Source organism: Babylonia areolata, chromosome 20, assembly GCF_041734735.1.
Source record: "Babylonia areolata isolate BAREFJ2019XMU chromosome 20, ASM4173473v1, whole genome shotgun sequence".
In the NCBI taxonomy this organism is placed as follows: domain Eukaryota; kingdom Metazoa; phylum Mollusca; class Gastropoda; order Neogastropoda; family Buccinidae; genus Babylonia; species Babylonia areolata.
Window position 1 is genome coordinate 47,411,771 of NC_134895.1, and position 24,613 is coordinate 47,436,383.

The 24,613-nt window shown below is 41.5% G+C and overlaps 1 protein-coding gene across 2 annotated transcripts; it reads left to right on the forward strand.

The window, feature by feature from the left end:
* Positions 1-1,672: 1,672 nt before the first annotated feature.
* On the forward strand, positions 1,673-23,125 carry LOC143294668 (uncharacterized). Of its 2 annotated transcripts, none has more exons than XM_076606052.1 (10): positions 1,673-1,775; positions 3,955-4,011; positions 4,720-4,925; positions 5,412-5,546; positions 6,634-6,765; positions 7,719-7,766; positions 13,783-13,863; positions 14,467-14,817; positions 18,155-18,685; positions 22,624-23,125. In XM_076606052.1, the coding sequence occupies exons 2-10, from the start codon at positions 3,993-3,995 to the stop codon at positions 22,642-22,644; spliced, it is 1,524 nt and encodes a 507-aa protein (XP_076462167.1). In that variant the 5' UTR covers positions 1,673-1,775; positions 3,955-3,992; the 3' UTR covers positions 22,645-23,125. The 2 variants fall into 2 exon arrangements, with proteins under 2 accessions (XP_076462167.1, XP_076462168.1); XM_076606053.1 differs by having other exon boundaries at positions 18,158-18,685.
* Positions 23,126-24,613: the final 1,488 nt, after the last annotated feature.

Consider the following 24,613-nt stretch of genomic DNA (forward strand, 5'->3'; position numbering starts at 1 on the left):
CAATTTTTGTGTGTGTGGGTTGTCTGTGATTTGAAATCAGTATCTTCCGTAATGTGAGCTTGGTGTTTGCTCTTCCCCACACATGACTGAAAACTCACGCACTCGAATACATGATTGAGGATGAAATGTGATTTGACCCCATGAGAGGGCAGCACCTCAGAATCATGGTTCAAGTGTGCATGCTAGCTATCTGGGGAAATCAGTTCATATCTAACTTGTCCAGGCGTCGGTTGCTTACATCACAGCTAGCATCACTCAGTTGATGTGAGTTTTTGTTTGCGTAACTGATTTCTGTTTTAAACCTCTTAATGGGATACCTGATGTCTGATTCAGTATAAAGTCTGTTGTAGTTCATTATTTCTGTACAGGGATGTGTCTGTTATCTGTGTTGTTTTCTGGATAATGTGGATATATATTTCTGTTTGCAACAGACATTCACTGATTCAGTAATAGCTCTGCCACCACTGATACCAGATTGGCGCCCTCACTTTGCGGGAAGTTGAAATTTAATTGGAGTTCTACCCTGTGAGAGGTTGCCTCGAAAGAATTATGGTCCCACCCTTCATCTTAGCAAATAAAGACAGACCCACCCTAGATTTTTTTTTCAGATTCTGAAAGCCAAGATATACATCATTTAAGACTGATTTGCTCAGACAGCTAGCATGCACACTCAAACTGTAATTCTTTCAGGGCACCCTCTCATAGGGTAGACTATGACTAAACTTCAACTCCCAGGCTAGTCTTGTTTAATCAGTCAGTTACGTCAGATGTGACAAAAGGCTCTTTCCCATACAATTCAAATGACCCATTGTTGTCTTCCTTGACAGATTTAATTAATCTGCTCTCCCTGGCTCCCTCTCACTCCCCTTCTTGCCGTGACATCAATCTGTGTCTAAAAGTAAAATGATACAAATGCAAACTATATATGTAGGACTATTCTTTATGCAGAATAGTCACTGTTAACTGTAAGCTAGACCACTATATATACAACAAAAGGTGGTATATAATATTAAGTTCTAGTCATGGCTGGATTTGGATCTCTTACCTTCTCATGTAACATTACACTGGACACGCTCAAAGCCTTTCTCTGTTACTAAGTGATGCGCTGTAGAACGGAAAAACTAGTTCGACAGTGCAAAATTGGCAAATCATTTATTTTGATGCTTCTGTCATGAAAGCTTTGACGTGTAATGAGACAAGGTGATGGAACTTTCGCAAGAAAATTACTACGTTGACGACCATCATTCTTTTTATTTGTCTGGATTCTTTTGTCCATGGCAATTATACTGCAATTCTTTTGTTATCGTCTGTGTGCGTACCACAGCTGGTCGCACACTGAGTGCCCGCACATGTTTGCTGTCATGTACCTGCACACGCCCACCCACACACGCCCAAGATTCGGTGAGAGCGCATGGATTGGCTAGAAAGCGGCGGCGGATTAAATAATTTTGACACACCTTCCTGCTGTCACATTTTCGCGAATAAACTTGTGATTGAAATGTTTCCTTCGTGAACGCGCTCTGACAGTTTGCCATCGGTTCAAGTTTTTGAATAATTCATAAGCCTTTGCATGTTACTATGAAATCGGTATGTCAGGTAGAACTTTGTTTTGACGCGGATTAATTTCTATGTATCAAAAGGTCAGGGGTTCACTTCCGGGAAATCATTATGCAAATCAGGGGCTTGTGATGTTTCAGATGCAAATGAGGCGTGCTTGTGATAAATACGCCGACTCTGCAGTGGGCACAGAGAAGTCGTCTCAGCTCAACTCGAAAGTAAGTCTTTTTAAAAGTTTTCTTGTTTCAAAATCGCCAACTTTCATTGTTTACAATGTTTCCTTTTGCCACGAAGAAATGTTTGCAACTTTGAAGAACGTAATACATTGCAAAATAAAGTTATAGGCGTTCCAAGTCGAAAACGTTTTCGTGGGCGTTGCAGCTTGTGTTTTTAGTTTTGTTTTAGTGTGTGAAGAAGAAGAGAAAAAGAGAAGAAAGGAGAGAGTGAGAGAAGAAGACAAGCCTAATAGCCAGTTTTGTGAAGAAAAAAAAAATCAGTTCTCCGTGCAGCAAGCGTTCAGAGCAGTTCTTTGCCGATGTTGCTAAACTTTTCAGAAGTTGACTGTAGTTGTAGCAGGTCCACCACGCAAAAGCCGCGTTCACGCCCCCCAATATAGATGGATGCACACAGCCCGAATAGACGATAGACCCAGTCTTAGTCTTGTGTGTTATATCGATGTTACAAGCTGCTCCTGTGCTTCGTGTAATTATTTACTATCACGCATGATATATAAAGATTATGTTGATGCATGTTGACACGTTTTTGTTTTTTTTTAACTGACCAAAATCACAGAGATCTTAAGAGATGGATACTGGTTTTCTTTAGCATTGCGTGGATATTGTATGTTGCTGTAATTTTATTGTCACAAGAGATTTTTCTGTGTGAAGTTTGGGCAGCTCTTCCCAGGTGGGTGGGTTTAAATCACGTTAGTGTCAAAAGTGACATTTTCAACAGAATTTCTGTTAAAAAGAATTAACAATTTGAAAGGAAAACAAATATTCTTGCAGACAGAAAAAAAGTAAAGAAAAGATGGGTGGTGCTGCTGCACCATGTAGTGACGTGTTCTCCCTGGGCAGAGCAGCCCAAATTTCACACAGAAATCTTTTGTGACAAATTTATTATGACATAATAACATAATCATTGTATCCACTGTTGATCTGCTAGCCATTATTTGTTTGTTTATCTTTTCACATATTATGTTATGCCTGTGAAACAATAGACAGATATTTTGCAGGACTGGATAACTGTCAACACTGAGCTGGTATGATCTGAAAGTAGATTTGTGAAGAAGAAGAATGAGCGTACGCGTGGTTTATAAATTGCTCTCTGTGATAATACCAGACAATGTCAAGTGCCCTCATTATCAGCATGATTTTTATCTCAGCACTTAACCTTTACAGCAGAGCATTGTCGACCAACTTGAATTCACAGATATGTAGTAGAGAGGTGAATCTACATGGAATCATTTTGAATGGCTTATTGGAAGATAATTTAAAACACTTCAATATGATATAATTAGCTTGTAGTAGGTGGTAATGGTTCAAACTTGGCACTGTTTGGTGGGGTAAGGGTGGATGCAAAACAACCCCCCCCCCCCCCCAAAAAAAAAAGAAAAAAAGAAAAAAAAAGGAGAACTAAAATTCTTGTCAGTTTATTTATATTATCAAAATTATTTAAAAAAAAAAAAAAAATCGGTGTTGTAAAATCCTGGTCACAAGGCCTGTGTGTGGAAAGCCCTATTGCAGGTTTGGGTGCTGCCTGTTCTGCATTTCATTAATGCCCTTATTCACACCCAGTCATGCATTCACTTGTAGAACGATTTTTTTTTTTTTTTTTTTTCTTTTTTGAATTAGTGCTTTTCCCTGCAGATTCCCCCATTATTGACAGAATAATCAGCAGTTGATTGTGGTCACTCTGTGGAAGGAAGGAAGGAATTTATAGCTTCAGCCATTTAACTGACCCAGCTGACCCACAAGTCCCCACTCTCTCATTCGTATTCTGCGTCCATGCGTACAAGATATTGTATTGTATTACTTTTTGTCACAACAGATTTCTGTGTGTAAAATCTGGGCTATTCTCCCAGTAAAGAGCATGTGACAAAGCACAGCACCACCAATATTTGTTCTCTCTCTCTTTTTCTTTTTCTTTCTTTTCTTCTTCTTCTTCTTCTTCTTCCCCACTTGTGGATTGAATTCTTTTTCAATGGATTTTTTTGCTACACAGTTTTGCCAGGGATAGCCCTTTCATTGCTGTGGATTTTTGTACATGCCTTGAGTACATAGTGATATCTTCTGACAGTTAGCCACTGAACTTGACAGGTTGATTTTATGATTTACGTCAAATTGAAAGTGTACACACAGGAAACAAACTGTAATTGCCTGCATCATGATGTTTCAGATTGCAAGAGAATATTATATAAGAAAGAAAAACCAAACATGTCCAAGAAGCAAAAGGGTAAGTTGTATTTTGTCTTAAGTTCTGCATTTTGATCCTCATTATTTTTGTATATCTATTTTCATTTAGAAATACCTTAAAGATTGATGTGCCATGTAGACTTTTTTGTGGAACACTTCAGTTGTATGTTTCTTACACATATATTATTTCAATGTAATAAGCAAAAAATGGAATATGTTTTTAACACTGTAAAGAAGTACCTGTTCTCACACTTTTCATGTCTGTTTATCCCAGTGAAAACATCATAAAGCAGACAGTGTTGCCAAATGTTTCACTTTACTTCATTGAACTTCCTGACATACCTCCTTTTTTGACTGAAAAAAAAGAAGAAAAGAAAAAAAGACTATAAGCATGACTACTAGTAGTGACTAATTATATAGTGATAAGAATCGTATTATCATATCAGATTTCTGCATGAAACAGACCAGTCTAAATCTGAAGGCAGTTAGGTGAGCTACAGAGCCAAAAATCATTCTTCTTCTTCTTCTTCTGCGTTCGTGGGCTGCAACTCCCACGTTCACTCGCATGTACACGAGTGGGCTTTTACGTGCATGACCGTTTTTACCCCGCCATGTAGGCAGCCATACTCCGCTTTCAGGGGTAAAAAATCATTCCAAATTAGTGTTTATTTCAAACACAAATACTTGTAGTAATTAATGATAGTGATAAGAACCTTATTTCATTATGATTTTATTTCTGCATGGACAGACCAGTCGAAGTTTGAGGGCAACGGGGTGAGCTACAGAGCTAAGATCATTGGCATTGAGGATGTGCCAGAGGCTCGTGGCGATGAGATGTGCCAGGAGAAGATGATGAAACTGAAGGAGCAAGTGAAAGCTGGTGGTCAACACAAGCAGCGTATTTTTGTCAACGTCACACTGGAGGGGCTGAGAATTGTGGATGCATCCACCACGGTGAGTATTCTGATGTGAGGAACGATGGAGATGTGTTTTGTACTTTCAGTTACCTGTCATGAATAGATATTCACATGGTTTGACTTAACATCAGTAGTAGAAAGAATTTTGTTTTCCCATATGTCTGAGAGTTAATCTTTCAGATGAGATGATAAACAAAGGTCCCATGTGCAGCACGCACTTGGCGTGCTGAAAAAGAACCCATGGCAACAAAAGTGTTGTCCTCTGGCAAAATTATGTAAAAAGAAATCCACTCTAATAGGTACGCAGATATACAAGCATGCACTCAAAGCCTGACAAGCACGTTGGGTTATGCTGCTGGTCAGGCATCTGCCTGGCAGATGTGGTGTAGCATATATGGATTTGTCCGAATGCAGTGGCGCCTCCTTGAGAAAGTGAAACTGAAACTGAAACTGCCCTGTCCAGACATCACTTGGCTATTTGGCTTTAATGTATTTGATTATTTCCTTATTCTGTCGTTTCCAGAATGTGCTGCACACGCATCCAGCGCACCAGATTTCCTTCATATCAAGAGACGTCACAGACAGCCGTGCCTTTGGCTACATCTACAGTGCTGGGGATGGCTCTCACCAGTTCTTTGGCATCAAGACAGCAAACGCAGTAGGTTTTGCTGCTGTTTATGTTGTTAATAATCATGTCAGTTTGGAGGGGTGGGAAGGTGGTTGAGGGTGGCAGGAGTGTATGTTAGTCTCTGGCATAAAGACAATGACTGCAGTAGGTTTTTAATGCTGTTTTTGTTAATGATCTTAAAGTGTGTGTGTGTGTGTGTGTGTTGGGGGATTGAGGGGAGTGCAATGTGTGAATGCACATCTGTGTGTGGGTGGGGCAGGGGAGAGTGTGTGTGAGCCCAAGTCTGAATGATTTATTTACACTTGTTTTAATGTAATACTATATCTAAAAAAGATGATATTTTATGCCATATCATGATTGAAAAGAGCAGCTTTTGGTTATACTGACCTGCCCCTATCACGTCATTTGCAGTGTCTATGTTTAAAGCAAAACTGATGAATGCAAATGCACACAAGCATGCATACATATGTATCCACTCACATATGCACACATTCTTGTATACACAAGCATACTTGCTTGCACATGTGCACACGCACACATACACACACATAACTCTCACAGAAGGAACAATTTAGTTTCAACGCAAATTTAATTGAAACTGGTCAATACCATTAAATTTGATAATGTAGTAATCCTACTGACAGCACATACCAGCAGTAATTTGATAATGTAGTAAGCATACTGGCAGCACGTACCAGCAGTAATTTGATAAAAAGAAGAGTCGATTGCAACCGTGCCTTAATTTTAGCGTGATCGCCCAGTTGAGCTGTATAATTATGTGACCTGGTTGGAGACATAATTTGACCAAAAACAAGAACACCAGAGAATTGACAGACAGACAGAAAATACGAGAAAAAAAACTTAGCCATATGAAGAGCACAGGAACAGGAGTCATGATGGCTGCCGGAAAAAGAGGGCGCTAGCCAGTGGGACAAAGAGGAGGTTACCTACTTCTGGGAGGTTATCGGCCGTAGTTACTTTCGTTTTCTCCGCATAGGCGGAAAGTAGTTTGCACAGGACAGGAATGTCAGACCCCTGCTGGAGTCTGCACTAGTTGGGTCACGGTAAGTATGTTAATTAAACATAATTGATATATCTTTTGCCTTGGATCTTTCAGGCTGAGAACCTGGTGCTGTGCCTGCGAGACCTGTTCCAGACAGTGTACGAAATGAAGAAGAAGGAGATTGAGGAGGCCAAGGCCAAGGCTGCCACAGCACCAGAAGCACAAGGGGACGCCACCACGAAGCAGGTCAGTCAGCTGGGGAGAGACTGGCACATGCACACACCTGCACGCCCCGGTGCATGCCATGCTGGCTTGTGGTTGTCTGTGCTTATGTATTAAGTACAGTATATAAACACACATACACACATTTGCACGCACGCACGCACACACACGCATGCATGCATGCACACACGCAAGCATGCACGCGTGCACACGCACACACACATGCATGCATGCACACACACATGCAAGCATGCACGCGTGCACGCGCACACACACTAAAAACTAAACAAAAAACAACAACAATATATAAAAAAAGAAGAAAAAATTAGCACAAACACTAAAATACCCCCCCCCCCCACCCCACCCCCCACACACACACACACCCCACCCACACACAGAGCACATATAAATTCATCATGTGTCTGTGTCTGTGTGTGTTAAACCCAGTTTACCTGTGGAATGTAAATACCTGTCAGATTTGGATCATGTATGAAATAAACCCACTGTGTTGAAGAAACATTCAAATGTTTCTTCATGTGAGATTCATTCATTTTTGGAGTGATGGCAGTACAGCAGCAGTTATCATGATTTCTTTGACAGGGCACATTCATTTTCTCAAAGTGTTCTCAAGGTATGATAATTTATCAGAATCACTTGTCCTCAAATTAATGTATTTTTTCATGGTAAGGCAGCAAATCATTATGAAGGAAGATGGTGTGTTGTGGTGTGGTGTGGTGTGGTGTGGTGTGTGTGTGTGTGTGTGTGTGTGTGTGTGTGTGTGTGTGTGATACACTTGCAGATGACACTTCTGTGTATGGCATGCATGTGTGTGGCTGTAGTTGCAGTGCTGAAACTTCTTGTTGATATAAGACTTTTTTTGTGTGTGTGTGAAACATGGACTGGTTTCACATAAAACATTTCACTTTATTGGGAATGTACAATATGATTTAAAATTTTTTTTTTTTTTTCTTTTTTAGGAGTCACCAAATGATCAGTCGGCTGACACCCAGGAAAGCATTTATCAGGTTGGTCTTTGCTTTGTATCTTTTTTGTTGTTGTTGTTGTTGTTATGAGATACTTATCGCAAGTGCATTTGACTGTTTGGTTTGCACAGACGGTGTGATTAATGACCTACATAGATAAATGATTATTGTGTCTTGTTTATCATCTGTGCTGAACTAATGGCAGTTTAGTATGGTTTGCACCCAGTGTGAATGATAGTGACTGCAGTTATTGACTGTAGTCTGTACAGGAAGTAAGTCTACATGATGCGGTTTCTAATGTATGGATGTATGTATGTATGTATGTATGTGTGTGTGTATGTGTTTGTGTGTGTGCGTGTGTGTGTGTGTGTGTGTGTGTGTGTGTGCGCGCACATGCGCATACATTACAAATCATGTGTGTGTGTATGTGTGTGTGTGTGTGTGTGTGTGTGTGTGTGTGTGTGTGTGTTTACAGGCATCTGTTTGTGTGTTCTAATACTTATGTGAGGGAAAGACATTTTCATACTTGTGTTAGTGTGTATGTGTGTAAGTATGTATGTTTGTGTGTGTGTGTGTGTGTGTGTGTGTGTGTGCATGAGTGTGCGTGTATGTCTGTTTATGTGTGGTTATATACTCAGAGTGCCACTGTAAATGATAGCATCTGTAATTATCAGATATGTTTTATAGCCTCTTTTTTTGCGGTCTTAGTGTGATTGCATGATAAAATTGTAACAGCATTAACTCACACACAAAAAAGTACACACACAGACATGAACACAGTTGTTTCGGTAAGAGCTAAAAACTGAAAATATAAAATGAAATAAAACAAAGAGGAAAGAGAGAGAGAGAGAAAAAAAAAACAGTTCAGAGAAGAAACTTTAGAACACACACCTCAGCTTACACAAACACAGTCCATTAATTCCTTTCAAAATATGTTCTGTGATCACAGCGCGCCATGCTGACCAACCCCGGTTTAGACTCTACCTCCGCTAAACATAGCCCACCCAGCTCATTCACCTTCCCTCTCCTTCACACCACCTCCCAGCCTCTCCTGCTAAGTGACTCGCAAAGCGCAGCAGACTTGCAGCATCCTACCTGTAGTGATGATGAGTCTGTGGCGTGAACATCGTCGTCACTCGCGCACGCACGAGTCTGTGGCGTCAACACCATCAGCACGCACCACATGCAGCACACGACACGCACGTGTCAGACTTTCCTGCCTCGCTCGCCCTTAACCCCTTGGCTGTCGAACTTTGGTGAAATGACATTTGTGCGGGATGAGTTTCAAATGCAGTTACATATACTTTTTTTTTTTTCATGTGCTTATCGATGGTAGTATTGGTTTTGCCGATCATAAAGTAAAGCAGTCCCAAGAACAAGAAGTCCAAACACAGAGTGGTGACTGACATCTTGACCTGTAAGCTCTGTCCTTAGTGAGGTGACGGCCCTTCACTGATGAATATACTCATCAGCAGCAGTCGAGGGGTTAATTTGCTGTGATCAGCTGATGAGGGACTGTTGAAGTAAGCGCAAGGAGCTCTGAAAAAGTCAATCTGACCCGGGATGTTATTGCCTCTTGATTGTAAAACATGTGCGGAAACAAGAGAAAATTATTTATTGAAACAGAACACACAGAATGTTATTTTGCATAACAAGAGAGACAGAGGAGAAGAAAAAAAGAAATGATGTGTTGGAAAGACAAGGCCAAGGTCCTTATACTTCTCAGGATTCCTTAAACCCTCCACAGAAAGGAAAAAGAGACAGTTAATCATTGTTTATGGGACTGTCAATCCACACATTGCTTTTGTAAACACTGTAATACTAGAATGTTGGAGACTATAAATATTCTTGATGTGAACGACTTATCTTTTTAATATTGAACTTGTATTATTCAGCACTGATGAAAAGACAAAAACAGACAAAACATTAGATTTGATGATGTGTGAAAATTTGTTGTCTGCAAATTATCAAATCAGCAAAATTACACTGAATATCAGCATGTTTTTGATGGAGTTAAAGTAACAAAATAGAAAAAAACAACAACAGCAGCAACAACAAAAGATAATATATCTGTTTGAGATGATGCATGCAGAACATTTGAAAAAAAGCAACAACAAAACAAAGCCATGTTTACTGAACTTGTTGCAAATTGTAAAAAACTAAACATGTACGGAACTCGTTGAAGATTGTCAAAAACTCACACTCTATAAGTATGAAATCAATCTGTGTACCTCATCAGTTTTGCTCGTTCTTGTTGGTGCTCTGTTCAGACTTGTGTGTGAATATGAAACACAAAGCTTTGTGCGTGTGCTTTTACCTGTTCAAGTGCTGAGCGCATCCTTTCTAAATGTATTTGGTAAATGTATCTTTTTGAGTATTGAGTGAACAAGATACTGCCAGCGTAAACAGACGTGTATTGTGTATGTGCAATCTTTTAAACAGTATTTGTAAAAAGCTGAAAGGAAAATTTGTATCGTGCACGTGCAATATTTTAAACTGTATTTTTAAAAAGCTGAAAAGAAAATTTGTATAGTGTACATGCAATATTTTAAACAGTATTTTTTTTTAAAAGCTTAAAAGACAAACAAGAATCATACACCAAAAAAATCTCCATTGTAACTGGCTTACAGAAATCTAAGTGGAGGGGGGTGGATGGAGGTAGAAACTCACAGACATAATCACCAGCATGTACAGTCATGAGAATAAAACAGACATGGAGAATTCTATGTTTCCTTGTCAGTGTGTGTGTGAGTGAGTGAGTGAGTGAGTGTGTGTGTGTGTGTGTGTGTGTGTGTGTGTGTGTGTGTGTGTGTGTGTGTGTGTGTGTGTGTGTGTGTGTGTGTGTGTTTGGAGGTGGTGGGGGAAGCATGTGAGAAAATATTTGAGTATGAATTATGGATACAGGTATATGTGTGCATGCATGCATGCATGCGCGCGCATGTGTGTGTGTGTGTGTGTGTGTGTGTGTGCTGAGAAAGAGGTAGGAATGGCAGACATTTTTTAAGGGGTTGGGGGTTGGTAAGAACAAAGTGTTGGAGAAAACTAAACAAAATTAATGTTAGCCATGCATAAGTATATAACTGTGTGTGTTTTGAAGGGTGTGGATGGGTGGGGAATGCTAGACTTGCAATTCATGTGCTGTATTGTATTGTGAAACTCTTTTGTCACAGATTTCTCTGTGAAATTCAGGCTGCTCTCCCCATTGAGAGCGTGTCACTACCTAGAGTTTTGTTTTCAGCCTGCAAGTGTATGTCTTCATACCAAAGTAGATTTTTTTTGACGTAATTTTGCCAAGGGCAACCCTTCCTGCGCACTTTTTTGTAAATCAACCATGTTAGTGTTGTTCACATTTTTAATGTGCATTCTCCCCTTTTGACCCCTGATATTTATATTCTTCAGAATTAAATCTACACACACACACACACACACACACACTCACACACACACACACACACACACACACACACACACACACACAGTGTGAACTTTGACTGCTAGACTGCATACTTTTTCTTTCTTTTCACACACACACACACACACACACACACACACACACACTCACACACACACACACAGTGTGAACTTTGACTGCTAGACTGCATACTTTTTCTTTCTTTTCTTTTCTTTTTTTGGCCGAAGTTTACAACTTTGGATGTCCATGATGATAAAATCAAGCTGGAATTATATTTTCAAAGTTGAGAGGTAAGACAGTATTAAAAAAACAACAACAAAAAACCAAATCAGGTTAGTGAAAGCCAGCATGATTTTCTCATGGCATTGAAGCCAACACTGATAGGCATCGGTCAGTTTTCACACATGCTCAAAGCGTGGCACTTGAACCAGTGCAGGAACATGTTCAGTCCTAGGTTCCAGCACACTCTGACTTCATTGATATTTCTTGTTCACCTTTTCACAATGTTGGCACATCCAGGCATGCACAGAATGCATTAAGGTTTGGTGTGATTAGCCATTAAGTGTGGTTATCAGCACACCAAGGGTATATAAAGAAATGGTCAGTGGAGACAACCTGGTGTGTGTCCATCGATATCGATGATGACCATCGTTGTCATCTAGCTGGGGGATGGGGGTAGGGTGGTGGTGGTGGGGGGGGGGGTGTGTGTGTGTGTGCTCATGAATCTATCTGTGAGTGCGCAGATGGCTGAATAGTCCAATCTGCGCACGAAATGTTCGCTGACAGTTGGGGCAGACAAAGACAGGCATATCATTGTCAGGGAGCTTGTTTGCCTGTGACTTTCTGGCCTGCCTCTTCTGAACAGCTGCAGCAGTCCTGTTGGCCTCGCACAACCTGGCACCTTTGTGCACAGCAGCGCGCCATTTGTCACGGTCCACTGCAGATTCCTCCCAGGAGTCAGGGTTGATATCAAACGCTTTCAGAGAGACTTTCAGAGTATCTCTGAAGCGCTTCTTCTGACCTCCGTGTGATCTCTTCCCTTGTTGCAGCTCGCCATAGAAGAGCCTTTTGGGCAGCCGATGGTCTGGCATGCGCGCCATGTGTCCTGCCCAGCGAAGCTGGGACTGCATCAGGATGGTGAAGATGCTGGGAAGGGTGGCTTTTGCAAGCACCTCCGTGTCTGGGGTCCTGTCTTGCCACTTGATGTTCAGTAGCTTCCTTAGGCATGTTGTTGTGGGTATATAAAGAAATGGTCAGTGGAGACAACCTAACACCTTGCTGAAAAGCATGGAAGTGCGTCAGGCGAGAGGCACGCTGCATTGGTGCCAGACCAGCGCGATGGGCGGAAGGTTCACAGGCGCTGACTGATTTTAACATTCTCGTGCTCCCCGTGTAAAGATAGACAAAAAATAGCTAGACAAAAATATGTAATATGCATGCACTCACTGACTGAATGCATTGGGTTATGCTGCTGGTCAGGCATCTGCCTAGCAGATGTGGTGTAGTGTATATGGGTTTGTCTGATTGCAGTGATGCCTCCTTGAGAAACTGAAACTGAAATCTCTTGTGTTAAAAGTTTTTCATAGACTTTGGACAATGAAATGAGGCTTTCATGGTAAGCCAGCAGTCTTGTGTGAAATGATGCTGTTATTTAATTCTGAGGTTCTTTTAAACACAGAACACCCACACTTTCATTCCAAACAAAAAATCTACCAATTGAGATCTGTAAAATGTCTTGTAATTCAAATATGATAATATAATTCAGAGGCCCATTTATAAACATCATGCTCATGAAAATATGTTGATTTAAAAGAAACACAGATAGATACAAAAAGTATCTGCCATTGGAAGGGCGGAAAGGAAGAGGGGGGAGGGGGGAAGCTTGAGGTGGATGGGTGAGGGAAGTGGGGCTGGGGGCAGGAGGGGGCCGGGGGTGGGGGGGGGGGGGGGGGGGGGGGGGGCAGGGGGAGGGGACAAGCAGGAGCTTGGAGGCATACACACAGATTGACTGGGATTATGTGAACAGGAAAAAAAAAAGAATGAAGACAAGAATAAAGCGCAGACAATCGAGACGTAATATCAAGTGTATGTGCTTGACAGGTGCTGACAGCATGTAGGTTGACAGACATAATGTGAACAAGAGAAGGGGGAAAAAAATCAAAGAAGGAAAGCACACACAATCAGACATAACATTGTGATGTGTATGTACCTGACAGGTACTGAAAACATGCAGATCGACAGGCATTGTGGGGAACAGGAAAAACACAAAACACACACACACACACACACAAAACAACAACCAAAAAACAAAAAAAGAAGGAAAGCACACACAGTTTCAGTTTCAGTTTCAGTTGCTCAAAGAGGCGTCACTGCGTTTGGACAAATCCATATACGCTACACCACATCTGCCAAGCAGATGCCTGACCAGCAGCGTAACCCAACGCGCTTAGTCAGGCCTTGAGAGAAAAAAAAGAAAGAAAAAAAGAACTACTACTACTACTAGTAATATGTATAAGGCACAAAAACTTGATGGAGTCGACTATAAGCGTACAAAAAAACAAACAATAAAACAAGAAACAAAAAAATTTCAATATATATATATATATAAAATAAAAAATAACCTTTTAGTGTGTATGTACCCGACAGGTGCCAAAGAGCAACGAACCAGTGAACCCCCAGGAACAGAACCTGCTGGACCTGGAGGACCAAGTGGACACCATCCTGAAGGTCAGTGTGCCCTGCTGTCATGGTGACCTCAGTTTCAATACACCTTCACTTCTGCACTTGGGGGTGAGTCTTGCCAAGGTCCTCAGTGTCAGCAGATTCCGTTGGAGGGACGAATTGAGCATCTAGTCATTCAGATGAGATGACAAACAAGGTCCCATGTGCAGCTTGCTCTTGGTGCACTGAAAAAGAACCCATGGCAACATAAATGTCCTTTGACAAAATTCTATAGAAGAAATCCATTCTGAGAAGTAAGCAAATATATATACATGCACTCAAGGCCAGACAAGCACATTAAGTTATGCTGCTGGTCAGGCATCTGCCTGGCAGATGTGGTGTAGCAGATGTGAATTTGGGGTGCTTCCCTTCAGCAACCGAAACTGTTAGTGTGAGTGTGACCCACAGCACGACACGGTCTGGTTTTGAGTAAAGGTTTTAATGTCATTTTTAGCACAGTCCCTAGAACTGGTTTTGGAAAATGTATGCATATAGTATTTTACTTCTTGAATATTTCTCTCACTATCTCATTGCCTTTCTTTCCCCTTTTTTTATCATGAAATTTTTTTTTGTTTTTTTTTGTTATCGTTTTTTAATTCTTTCTGTCAGGGCATCGAACAGATCAAAAACCTGGACTTTGATGAGCTGACCTCCGACGAAGCTCCTCGCCAGCCCACCTCCCCCACCATCACCACCTCCCCCACCACCCCCAACATGCCGGTCGGGAACGACCCCTGGGGGGTGCCCTCAGCTTCTGCTGCGGCCACCTCTGTGGCGGCACCGGCCTCCTCCTCTCTGTCCAACCTTCAGCAGCTGTCCGCACCCCCTCCTGTGGTGTCCAGCCCCTTTGGGGGCATGCAGGCTTTTCCGGGTACGCCTGCACCCAGCGTTGGTATCACTGCACCTGGTTTTGGCATGGTGCAGCCAGGAGCTGTGCCGTTTGGGGTTCCTGGCCAGCAGGTTTGTGTGTTTCGCTGTTTAAGATGCTTTGACTGCCAATACAGTGTTTGTCAGGGTCTTGGGTTTGAATCCCGGCCGACGGGCGCAATAGCCGAGTGGTTAAAGCGTTGGACTGTCAATCTGAGGGTCCCAGGTTCGAATCACGGTGACGGCGCCTGGTGGGTGAAGGGTGGAGATTTTTACAATCTCCCAGGTCAACATATGTGCAGACCTGCTAGTGCCTGAACCCCCTTCGTGTGTATATGCAAGCAGTAGATCAAATGCGCACGTTAAAGATCCTGTAATCCATGTCAGCGTTCGGTGGGTTATGGAAACAATAACATATCCAGCATGCACACCCCTGAAAATGGAGTATGGCTGCCTACATGGCGGGGTAAAAACGGTCATACACGTAAAAGCCCACTCGTGTGCATACGAGTGAACGTGGGAGTTGCAGCCCACGAACGAAGAAGAAGAAGAAGAAGAAGAAGAATCCCGGCCTTGTCCATTTCTCCCAAAGTTTTGAATGGAAGAGCAAACTGAGCATCTGGTCATTCGGGTAAGATGGTAAACCAAGGTCCTGTGTGCAGCATGCACTTCGCGCATTGAAAAAGAACCCAGGGCAACATAAATGTTGTCAGCTGTCAAAGTTCTGTGGAAGAAATCCACTCTGACAGGTGCACAAATATCATAAAAAAAGGATGAAAAATGCTTCAAAGCTAGAGAGAGAGAGAGAGAGAGAGAGAGGAAATATAGACAAATAACACAGCAGAATAGACAGCTAGTGCCCATCCCAGTATTTACAGTATCACTACCTAATGGCCAGAGCAAAACCACACACATGGTACACCGTAGACTGCAGAGTGAAAATGAACTGTCAAAGCTTGCAGGAAAAAAGAAAGAGGAATGGACTTAGAAGGCAGAAACAGCAGACAATTGTTAAGGAAAAAACCCCCAAACAAACCAGAAACAAAGGAAGCAATAGAAAAGCAGCAATTTCTTGCACAGGGTATACTGAAGATGGGGATACTATGCACACTGAAAGACCCCCGGCTTCCCACAGGGGTTAGGGGGTGGGGATGTTTCGGTTGGTGTCAGTAATGCGGTCTGCTGGTGATGGTAATCACCCTGAAAACTCCAGCCCCTCTGGTGTTGCAGCAGTCATATAAAGTCAGCTGGAAATGTCACGTGCAGCTCATTCATCAGAGCCAGTGATGGGCGCAACAGTCGAGTGGTTAAAGCACTTGACTTTCAATTTGAGCGTCCCAGGTTTGAATCACGGTCATGGTGCCTGGTGGGTAAAGGGTGGAGACTTTTCTCTGATCTCCCAGGTCAATAGATGTGCAGACCTGCCAGTGCCTGAACCCCCTTTGGGTGTATAGACATACAGTAAAACAGTCATACACATAAAAGCCCACTTGTGTACGTGAGTGAACATGGGAATAGCAGCCAGCAAACAAAAAAGAGGAAGACTCGAGCCAGCAAAACTTTGCTGTAACCTTTTCTGCGTTTTGTATCCAGTTAATCTTTGAGATTTTTTGAACACAAAAAGTTAATGTCCACATGAAATATTTCTGACTGTGAAACCATGTCAAATTACTAAATTGGGAACAAAGTTATTTTGTCGGAACTGGAAAAAAAAGGGTTATACTGAATTTTATTCAGATTCAGAAAGGGATCCAGCTTCATAAAAACTTGGTCACATAAATTGTTTTTAATTATTTTTTATTCTACTGGATAGAATGAATGCAGTGTAGAATCAAAAGGCAAAAAAGCTAAAGCTGAACAAAAAGTTCGTAATGCTACCACTCGCTTTCGCCTCATCCTTGATGCCATTTCTGTAATAGTTGACATAATGGATGCTATTGCTATGTTACAACTGGTCTCTTTATTATCAATGTCATCTTAAATCATCATGATTACTGCAATCAGTAATGTGTAAACATTGATTGATTGAATGATTGGACAAGTTTAAAATTTTTTTTTTATATATAATTTGTTGGTGTTGTTCTTGTTTTTCTTAATTTTTTAAAATTATATATATATATATATATATATATATATATATATATATATATATATATTTATACATATATCACATTTTATTTTGTTTTGTCTTTCTCTCTCTAGTGGATGCTACTGTTCATTTTATATGTTTGTTTCATGCTGTTCTCTGTATTGTATACATGTTTTTTCAGAATTTAAAAAAAAAAAAGTTAAAAAAAAAGGAAGAAAATAAAAGGGGGAAAGTTTTTCAGGAAGAGAAGAGGAGGTAGTTTATAGGATGCTGAACTGAGTTCACAGGAGTGAGCGATCAGCCATTGGGAATTGATCTGGTCGGGGTGGGAGGTGCAGATCTTCTTCTGCTTCTTCTTCTTCTTCAGCGTTCGTGGGCTGTAACTCCCACGTTCACTCGTATGCACACGAGTGGGCTTTTACGTGTATGACCGTATTTACCCCGCCATGAAGGCAGCCATACTCGGGGGTGTGCATGCTGGGTATGTTCTTGTTTCCATAACCCACCGAACGCTGACATGGATTACAGGATCTTTAACGTGTGTATTTGATCTTCTGCTTGCATATACACACGAAGGGGGTTCAGGCACTAGCAGGTCTGCACATATGTTGACCTGGGAGATCGGAAAAATCTCCACCCTTTACCCACCAGGCGCCGTCACCGTGATTCGAACCCAGGACCCTCAGATTGACAGTCCAACGCTTTAACCACTCGGCTATTGCGCCCGTCCGGAGGTGCAGATGACTGTAGTTAAAAGTTTGTGGTAACAGATTTGCAAGTTTAAGCATTACCTTCTGGGACAGTATGTATTAGAGGTCATGAGTATTTTTATCGACAGTTTGTGTCACACATTTGTGTCCCTCTACTTTTGTAATCCGATGGAGCATTTATTTGTCCTTTTTTCCGGTCTGCCTGTCTATTATACTAGTTATAGTGTTGTTTTCTGTACTATGTAACTCAGTGCCATTGATCTGATTGTGTGTGTGTGTGTGTGTGTGTGTGCGCGCGCGTGCATATCTTTCCCTTTTCATAAAGATTAGGTGCATTTGCATATGTGTGTGTATCTAATTTCATAAGAGTGATATTATGAGGATGTGTGTGCATATGTGCATGTTCATGTGTTTGTGTGTGTGTGCTTGCTTGCATGCATGTGTGTGTGTGTGCTTCTCCTTTCACTTTGAGTGATGTTAGGTGCATGCCTGTGCACTTGTTTGTGTGTGTGTGTGTGTGTGTGGGTGTGTGTGTTTTTCACAAATGTGTGTGTACATGCATTTAATTAAAGCGTATGACGGTAAAAGGACAACTAACGACGAAGTCACAAACTGAACTTTCCCTACCCAGCAGCAAGCCCAGATGATGGGGGGCGTTCCCTATGGGGCAGTGTACGGCCAGCAGCCTGCAGCCTTTGGCACCCCCTTCGGTGCTGCAGGCAATCTGCGCAGCCCTATTCCCGGACAGCCCTTCCCTCCCAACGTGGCCGTTCCAGGGGCTGTTGGCATGCAGCCAGGCTTTGCCGGAGTTTCCCCAGCCTTCAACCCCTTCAGCATGGCTTCCCCGGCGGCAGCAGGGGTTGGCGGCGGTGTTCAGATGGTGCCTCCCCCCAGAGCTCAGGTGCCTGACCCTTTCCAGACCCCTCCAGAGAACATGCTGCAGCCCATGAAGCCGGCCGGGAAGGACGAGCAAGGCAAGCAGGCCGCCCCACGGTCACCCACCCGCGAAATGCTGTTCGGGGACCTGGTTGACATCAAGAAGTCTCCGGATGCCGCCACGGCAACCAAGTCCCCCAAGGAAATGTTCAGGGAACTGCACCAGCAGCCCAAGAAGAGTCTGAACCAGATCAAAGGAGGGTCATCGGCGGCGGCCTCACAGCAGGCAAGTGCTACTTTCTTTCAGCCCGGTCCCTTCAGCACCGATCCCTTCCGACGTGTGAACCCAGTGTGGAGCAGTTAACCCTGATGCTTTTTGGAGTCATTGCTTGTTCCCTCACCCCGCCCCTGCCTTTCATGTTTATTGGGTTTCTCTGCCATTTCATTATATATATATATATATATATATATATATATATATATATATGTGTGTGTGTGTGTGTGTGTGTGTGTGTGTTATTTTTTGCTATAGATTGGATTGTGTCTTTTACCCGCTGTGATTGATAACATCACAAAACTATGATTGATATTTCGGGATCACTTGCTGTAGAGAATGAAAGCTGACTGCTAATGCTGAGATATCTGAGGAGTCCACAGGGATGACACTGCTGTCATGATATCAGGGATACATTGGCTCTCTCCCTCAGACACAATTCAAAAGGCCCGCAGTTACCGTCTTCCAAGGGATTCTGTTTTACATTTCCCATTTTAAACTTTGCAGAGTTATTTTGAAATAACGGAAAGGTTGTTTTGTTGTTACCTGTTTTCTCCATTATTGTGTATTACAAACTATATATAAATATGTATTTTTCATATGTACTGTTTTCAATCTTTGCAAAGTTATTTTGAACAAAATGAAGAGTTGCATAGTTGTTACATGCCCTTCTTTTCCTCCACTATTATGTTGTATGAAAGACGAAGCTTTTCCCTCAGATATTTTGTCCTCTAATGAATCTCTGGCCTCTTTTCGTACTTTGCATTGCAAAGTTATTTCACAAAAGTTGCAGCTCTGTTGAGTGAGCATGCTACTGCCAGAGACTTTTGCCACAGCTGAATTTCCTCCTTGATCAGACCTGCAATCATTTACCCCTACCCCCCGCCACCCCCCAAGTCACATGTACACTGTTCTCATTGCTCTCTGTGCCCAAGCTGTTTGTTTCCAAGCTGTCTGTCTGTGATCGTCAACTTCCAAAACCACTGCTTTCAAGTGTTGTCCTGCCATTAGAAATGCTGATCCACTTGTGGGAGAGACACAGCATTGTACAGTCTGACATGTGTTGAAGAGTTGTTAACTGCCAGTGCCTGAAACACTCTTCCCCAGTGTGTGTGTGGCACACTGCACCATATATCTTGCTCACCTCACTTGTATATTGTCTGGACTGCTGTCATTGGGAAACGGCACTAATCATACATTTACAGCACACAGACAGAACATGGCTCAGTACATTTGGTGATAATGCATTGACTTTCTTGATAGAAGTATGCAAAATAAGATGGATCTTTTCTGCTTCTGTGGATTTAATTTTTGTGGAGAATGTGAACAGCGGAATCAGTTTCTAGTAGGTGCCAGGTTATTTTGTTAGACGGTTGATGCCCCACCTGGACAAGGCACTGATAGGATGATGTCACATCACTGAAAAACGTTGCCTGCATGTTTCTCATTTAGCTCCTGATAGGATGGTGTCACATCACTGATAAACGTTGACTGTAGGTTTCTCATTTAGCTCCTGATAGGATGATGTCACATCACTGAAAAACGTTGCCTGCATGTTTCTCATTTAGCTCCTGATAGGATGGTGTCACATCACTGATAAACGTTGACTGTAGGTTTCTCATTTAGCTCCTGATAGGATGATGTCACATCACTGAAAAACGTTGCCTGCATGTTTCTCATTTAGCTCCTGATAGGATGATGACACATCACTGATAAACGTTGCCTGCATGTTTCTCATTAGCTCCTTGAATCATGTTCTTGTCCATTTCCCAAGAATGAACAAGAGCTTAAATCATTTTCATACTGAGCTGTATGATCAAATAAAAGAACTTTTGAGATAATAATTTAGTGGTTTTTTTTGTTGTTGTTGCTGTTTTGTTTTATTTAATGTTGTACACTAAAACTGCATATCTTAGAATTTCTGATATAGGATGGTTTAAACTATCCCCCATTCATTGAAAGGTGTAAAATGTTGAACATGTAACTGCATGCATTAATTATGATGATTGAATTTGTTTGATGCTTCATTCCATTTTGCTCATATTATTGTGTACTGTATTTGAGGCCATGTTGTGTTACTTGCTGAATGTTCTGTATATCATCTTTGTGTTCCAAATTTTACATTTGTGTATCAATGTAAATATTTTATTGTTTTTAACAGATGAAAATAAATAAGCATCTGTGAATAATATTGCTTCAGAAAGTGCTTTGTAAAATAGCAAAAACAAACATCAACAAAAAAAGTTTTATACTGTAGTGTCGTTTTTTTTTTCCCTAAGAAGATCCACCCTTTTGCACATCTGTGCACGCGTGCACACACACACACACACACATCTCTCTCAGACACACACAGACACACACACACACACAGTACCACAATCTGTCATAAGAAAATGTTTATTGAAATAGTTTAAATTTAAATGATGCAAATTGAACCTTGACTGAATTCTGTTTGGCTCTGTTTTTAAGTATGCAATCAATTATGCAATTAAACACCATTACAAATATTGCTGAGTATCAAAAGAGTGATACTCCCATTCCATAATTTCTACAAATAAGATGGATCTTTAAATAATATGAAGTAAACAGTTCTATATTTTAATGTATTTAGAAAAGAAATCTTTAACCAACATAATTTATCACCAGCTGTAATTTGACTGTTTAAACAAATCTATATTCTGATATATATTGAAAAGAAATATATTAACATAATTCATAAACATATGCAATTTCACTGAATATGTTAAAAGGGGAAAAAAAAGTACACTCTGTTGAGTATCTAATTTGCCTGTTAGGTTGTGGTCTGACCTTGACAGGGGAACACCAAACACTTGTCATATCAAGGTACACAACTCAACCTTGATCTGTTGAAATGAAATTGAAAGGTGCAATGCATAGGATTCAGAGCCATCTGTTTCAAAATCTTGTTCGTAACTACTTTAACCTGTGTTGCTTGTCCATTTGACAGGAATACATTTGTGATGTGTTCAGTTGAGCCTTGAACTGAAGAAATGAACACTGCAAGTTTGATATTCCAGTTAATGATGGCATTATGCTCACAAAATACTCTGAACAGGATGACCTGATTTCTCCAATGTCACATTCATAGCTCTAAGAATGTGTCAGACTTCAATTTGGGTACCGACTCTGAAAGTATGGATATTCACTGAGTCACATAGATCAAATAACTTACCACGGTAACAGAAGATTGAGGGGATTTCACCTTGTCGTTGTCCTGCAGTAATCACAGATTCTCTCTTGCTGGAAATGGGCCATTTTGGTTTAACAGAGGAGAGGTGGACTTGTGTCGATTATCACTCTTCTTTTTCATTTGTCTAAACAGAAGGCGACCAGAAATAGAATCAAGGTGTAAATTAGTCTTTGATCCTGATGCCCCTTTGAAGAACCACTGGATCAGCCATCACAAATTTGGGCCAGATAAACCAATCTGATGCCAGACAGCTCTCCGACCACTGCAATGAATAATGTATAAATCTGATGTGGAGTGAGTTTGGCTTTGCTGCTGAATTCTTGTCATGGATAGACCATTTTGTCTCATTACCTCTGCAAGACTAATGGTATAAAAATACAATTGCTGACCTTGAAACCAAAGGATAGAATGCTATTTAATAAGACCTCCATTATTCAGTTGGATTTGGGAGTTTTTTGGGTAGATTTGGCATCCAGCCTGGGAGTTAATATATTGCCATACAAACACCATCACTGCATCTTTGTCAATGGGCAGAGGTGGAGACTGGTTTAGTTGCCACTCTACTTACTTCTTGCATCGATAGATCAAAGTTGAGTTCCTGATAACTGAAGTGTTTGGTGTTTCCCAAGCAAGGTGAAAGTAAACAGTTTAGTTTACATAGTAGACTGGTAAGCAAAGAAAACAGAACTGAGTGGTGTTATGATATACAAATACTATATGTTCTTGGTTTTTCCCCCAGCCTCCAAAGAGTCCTTCCTGAAGGAGGTTAACTACAAGGGAGTTAACTACCAAAGCAAAAGGAACTACAAAGGAAAGATCCAGATATGACAACAGCTTGGCATTATGTTTTGATCACTGGGTTTGTTGACAAAGTATTTTGTATGCTGTAGGCTTTTACCAGTAATTGGATTCATATATTTTAACAGCGGCTGACACATATACTACCCATTCACTTTAAATACATTAATTTGCCTTTGCAGACTTTTATTTCTTGTCTGTGTTGATATGTGTGAAATGTGCATGTATGTGTATATGGTTGCATGTATGTACAGTCATGTTTTTGGTGCGACTGGTCATTTAGAAAAATGTCCAGAGGAAGACTTGAAATACCCTGTGGAAATGTCAGCTACCTTCAGTCATATAAATACTTTGGTTTCTTCCCCTTTCCAGAATCAAGTGTGTATGTTCACATCTGTGCACGTTTAAAAAAAAACACTTTCAATAAAATGAGTGAACACTGATTGTCAATGCTCTTCATTTTGTGGAGTTTGCACCGTCTGTGTGGGTATCAAACAGTTTAACAATAAACCTGGCTTCCTCTGCCTACAGCCAAGCTGAGCCGTTGCACCAGACAACTTTTCGTTTACCACATCACTGTGTTATTTCACCAGATATGTAATGAAAGTCTCAGTGGGAATGTTATTGTTACTGTGTGCTTTCCTACTATACTCAACACATTTGTCACAGTTATGGCACTTTTGTGATAACCGTCAATATTGCAGCAGTGGCTTGGTGATGAAAAAAGATGTTATCAATGACAATGGATTACTTTGTTTTAATTAAAGGCTCATGACAGTTTACTTTGGAGAAAGTGGAAACATCTGAGCACAAAGTCTCATGACAGTTTACTTTGGAGAAAGTGGAAACATCTGAGCACAAAGTCTTATGGATGTAATTGTACATGCCCGTAGGTAAAAAGTTACGACACGATAGTATGTGCTCCTTTCAACTTGCAGCATCCCAAATGACATAAAATCTCAGCGTGAGGAAAATGAATAAAAAGTACTGGACAGGGATACTTGCAGCATCCCAAATGACATAAAATCTCAGCATGAGGAAAATGAATAAAAAGAACAAGACAGGGATACAGAGGGGAGGTAACCTACTTCCAGGTTATTGGCCATAGCTACTTTCGTTTTCTCCACATAGGCGGATAGTAGTTTGCACAGGACAGGGATTGACTCCCTGCCAGAGTCTGCACTAGTGGGTCATGGTAATGTATGTGTTGTTAAAAGGAAATTGAAAAAAAAGGCAAAAGAAAAAAAAGGGGCTTATTACTCTTCAAAAATGACTGTCAAGGCAGCCATAGTAAATATGGAGAACGCAACGACTCAACACAAACTTTGGGAAAAGTTGCAAGATAAATGCTTAAGTATTTACTGTTATCATGGACACAGAAAGGCATTAAATTTAATTTACAAAAAAAAAGAAAAGAAAAAAACCATTCTTTGGCATTGATATCACAATTACCTGTATGACAGTAAATCATGAAAGGAGGATTTTCTCCTCTGTTATGTCCTGACACCTGAAGAGGGTGGGGAGTGTGTGGACCGTAGGTCCAACCATGCTTGGGATGGTGAGTGCCACACCTTCTCAGAGAGAGCGTCCCTGGACGCCAGAGGGACCCACGAGTGCTGTGAGGGGACAAACACCCACTCATCTCCTTTTAGGACCGAGGGCTGGGTAGGTGGGACCAGCAGGCTCCCATGGGCTGAGCAGGGTCCCTCAGCTGCCGTCGGTCCTGAAAAGGAAGCCGTAGTGACCGTGGCGGTCACCTGCGTGCTGACAGAGGACCGATTCGAGGCTGTAGTGTTAACACTGGTCGAGGAGCTCGACCTGCCCAACGAAGAGTCAATCCCTCTTGTCGGGGCTGTGTGTGTCACTCTGTGGTCTGTGCTGGGTTGGGTCCGGTGGGGAGCGGACCAGGGGTTAGTCCCTGGTCCTCCCGG

What these genes read in the sequence shown, in the direction of transcription:
- LOC143294668 (XM_076606052.1), top strand. An exon ending in CCCAGGAAAGCATTTATCAG is followed by an intron (nt 7,767 to 13,782) that starts GTTGGTCTTTGC and finishes TGTACCCGACAG; the next exon opens with GTGCCAAAGAGCAACGAACC. An exon ending in TTGGGGTTCCTGGCCAGCAG is followed by an intron (nt 14,818 to 18,154) that starts GTTTGTGTGTTT and finishes TTCCCTACCCAG; the next exon opens with CAGCAAGCCCAGATGATGGG.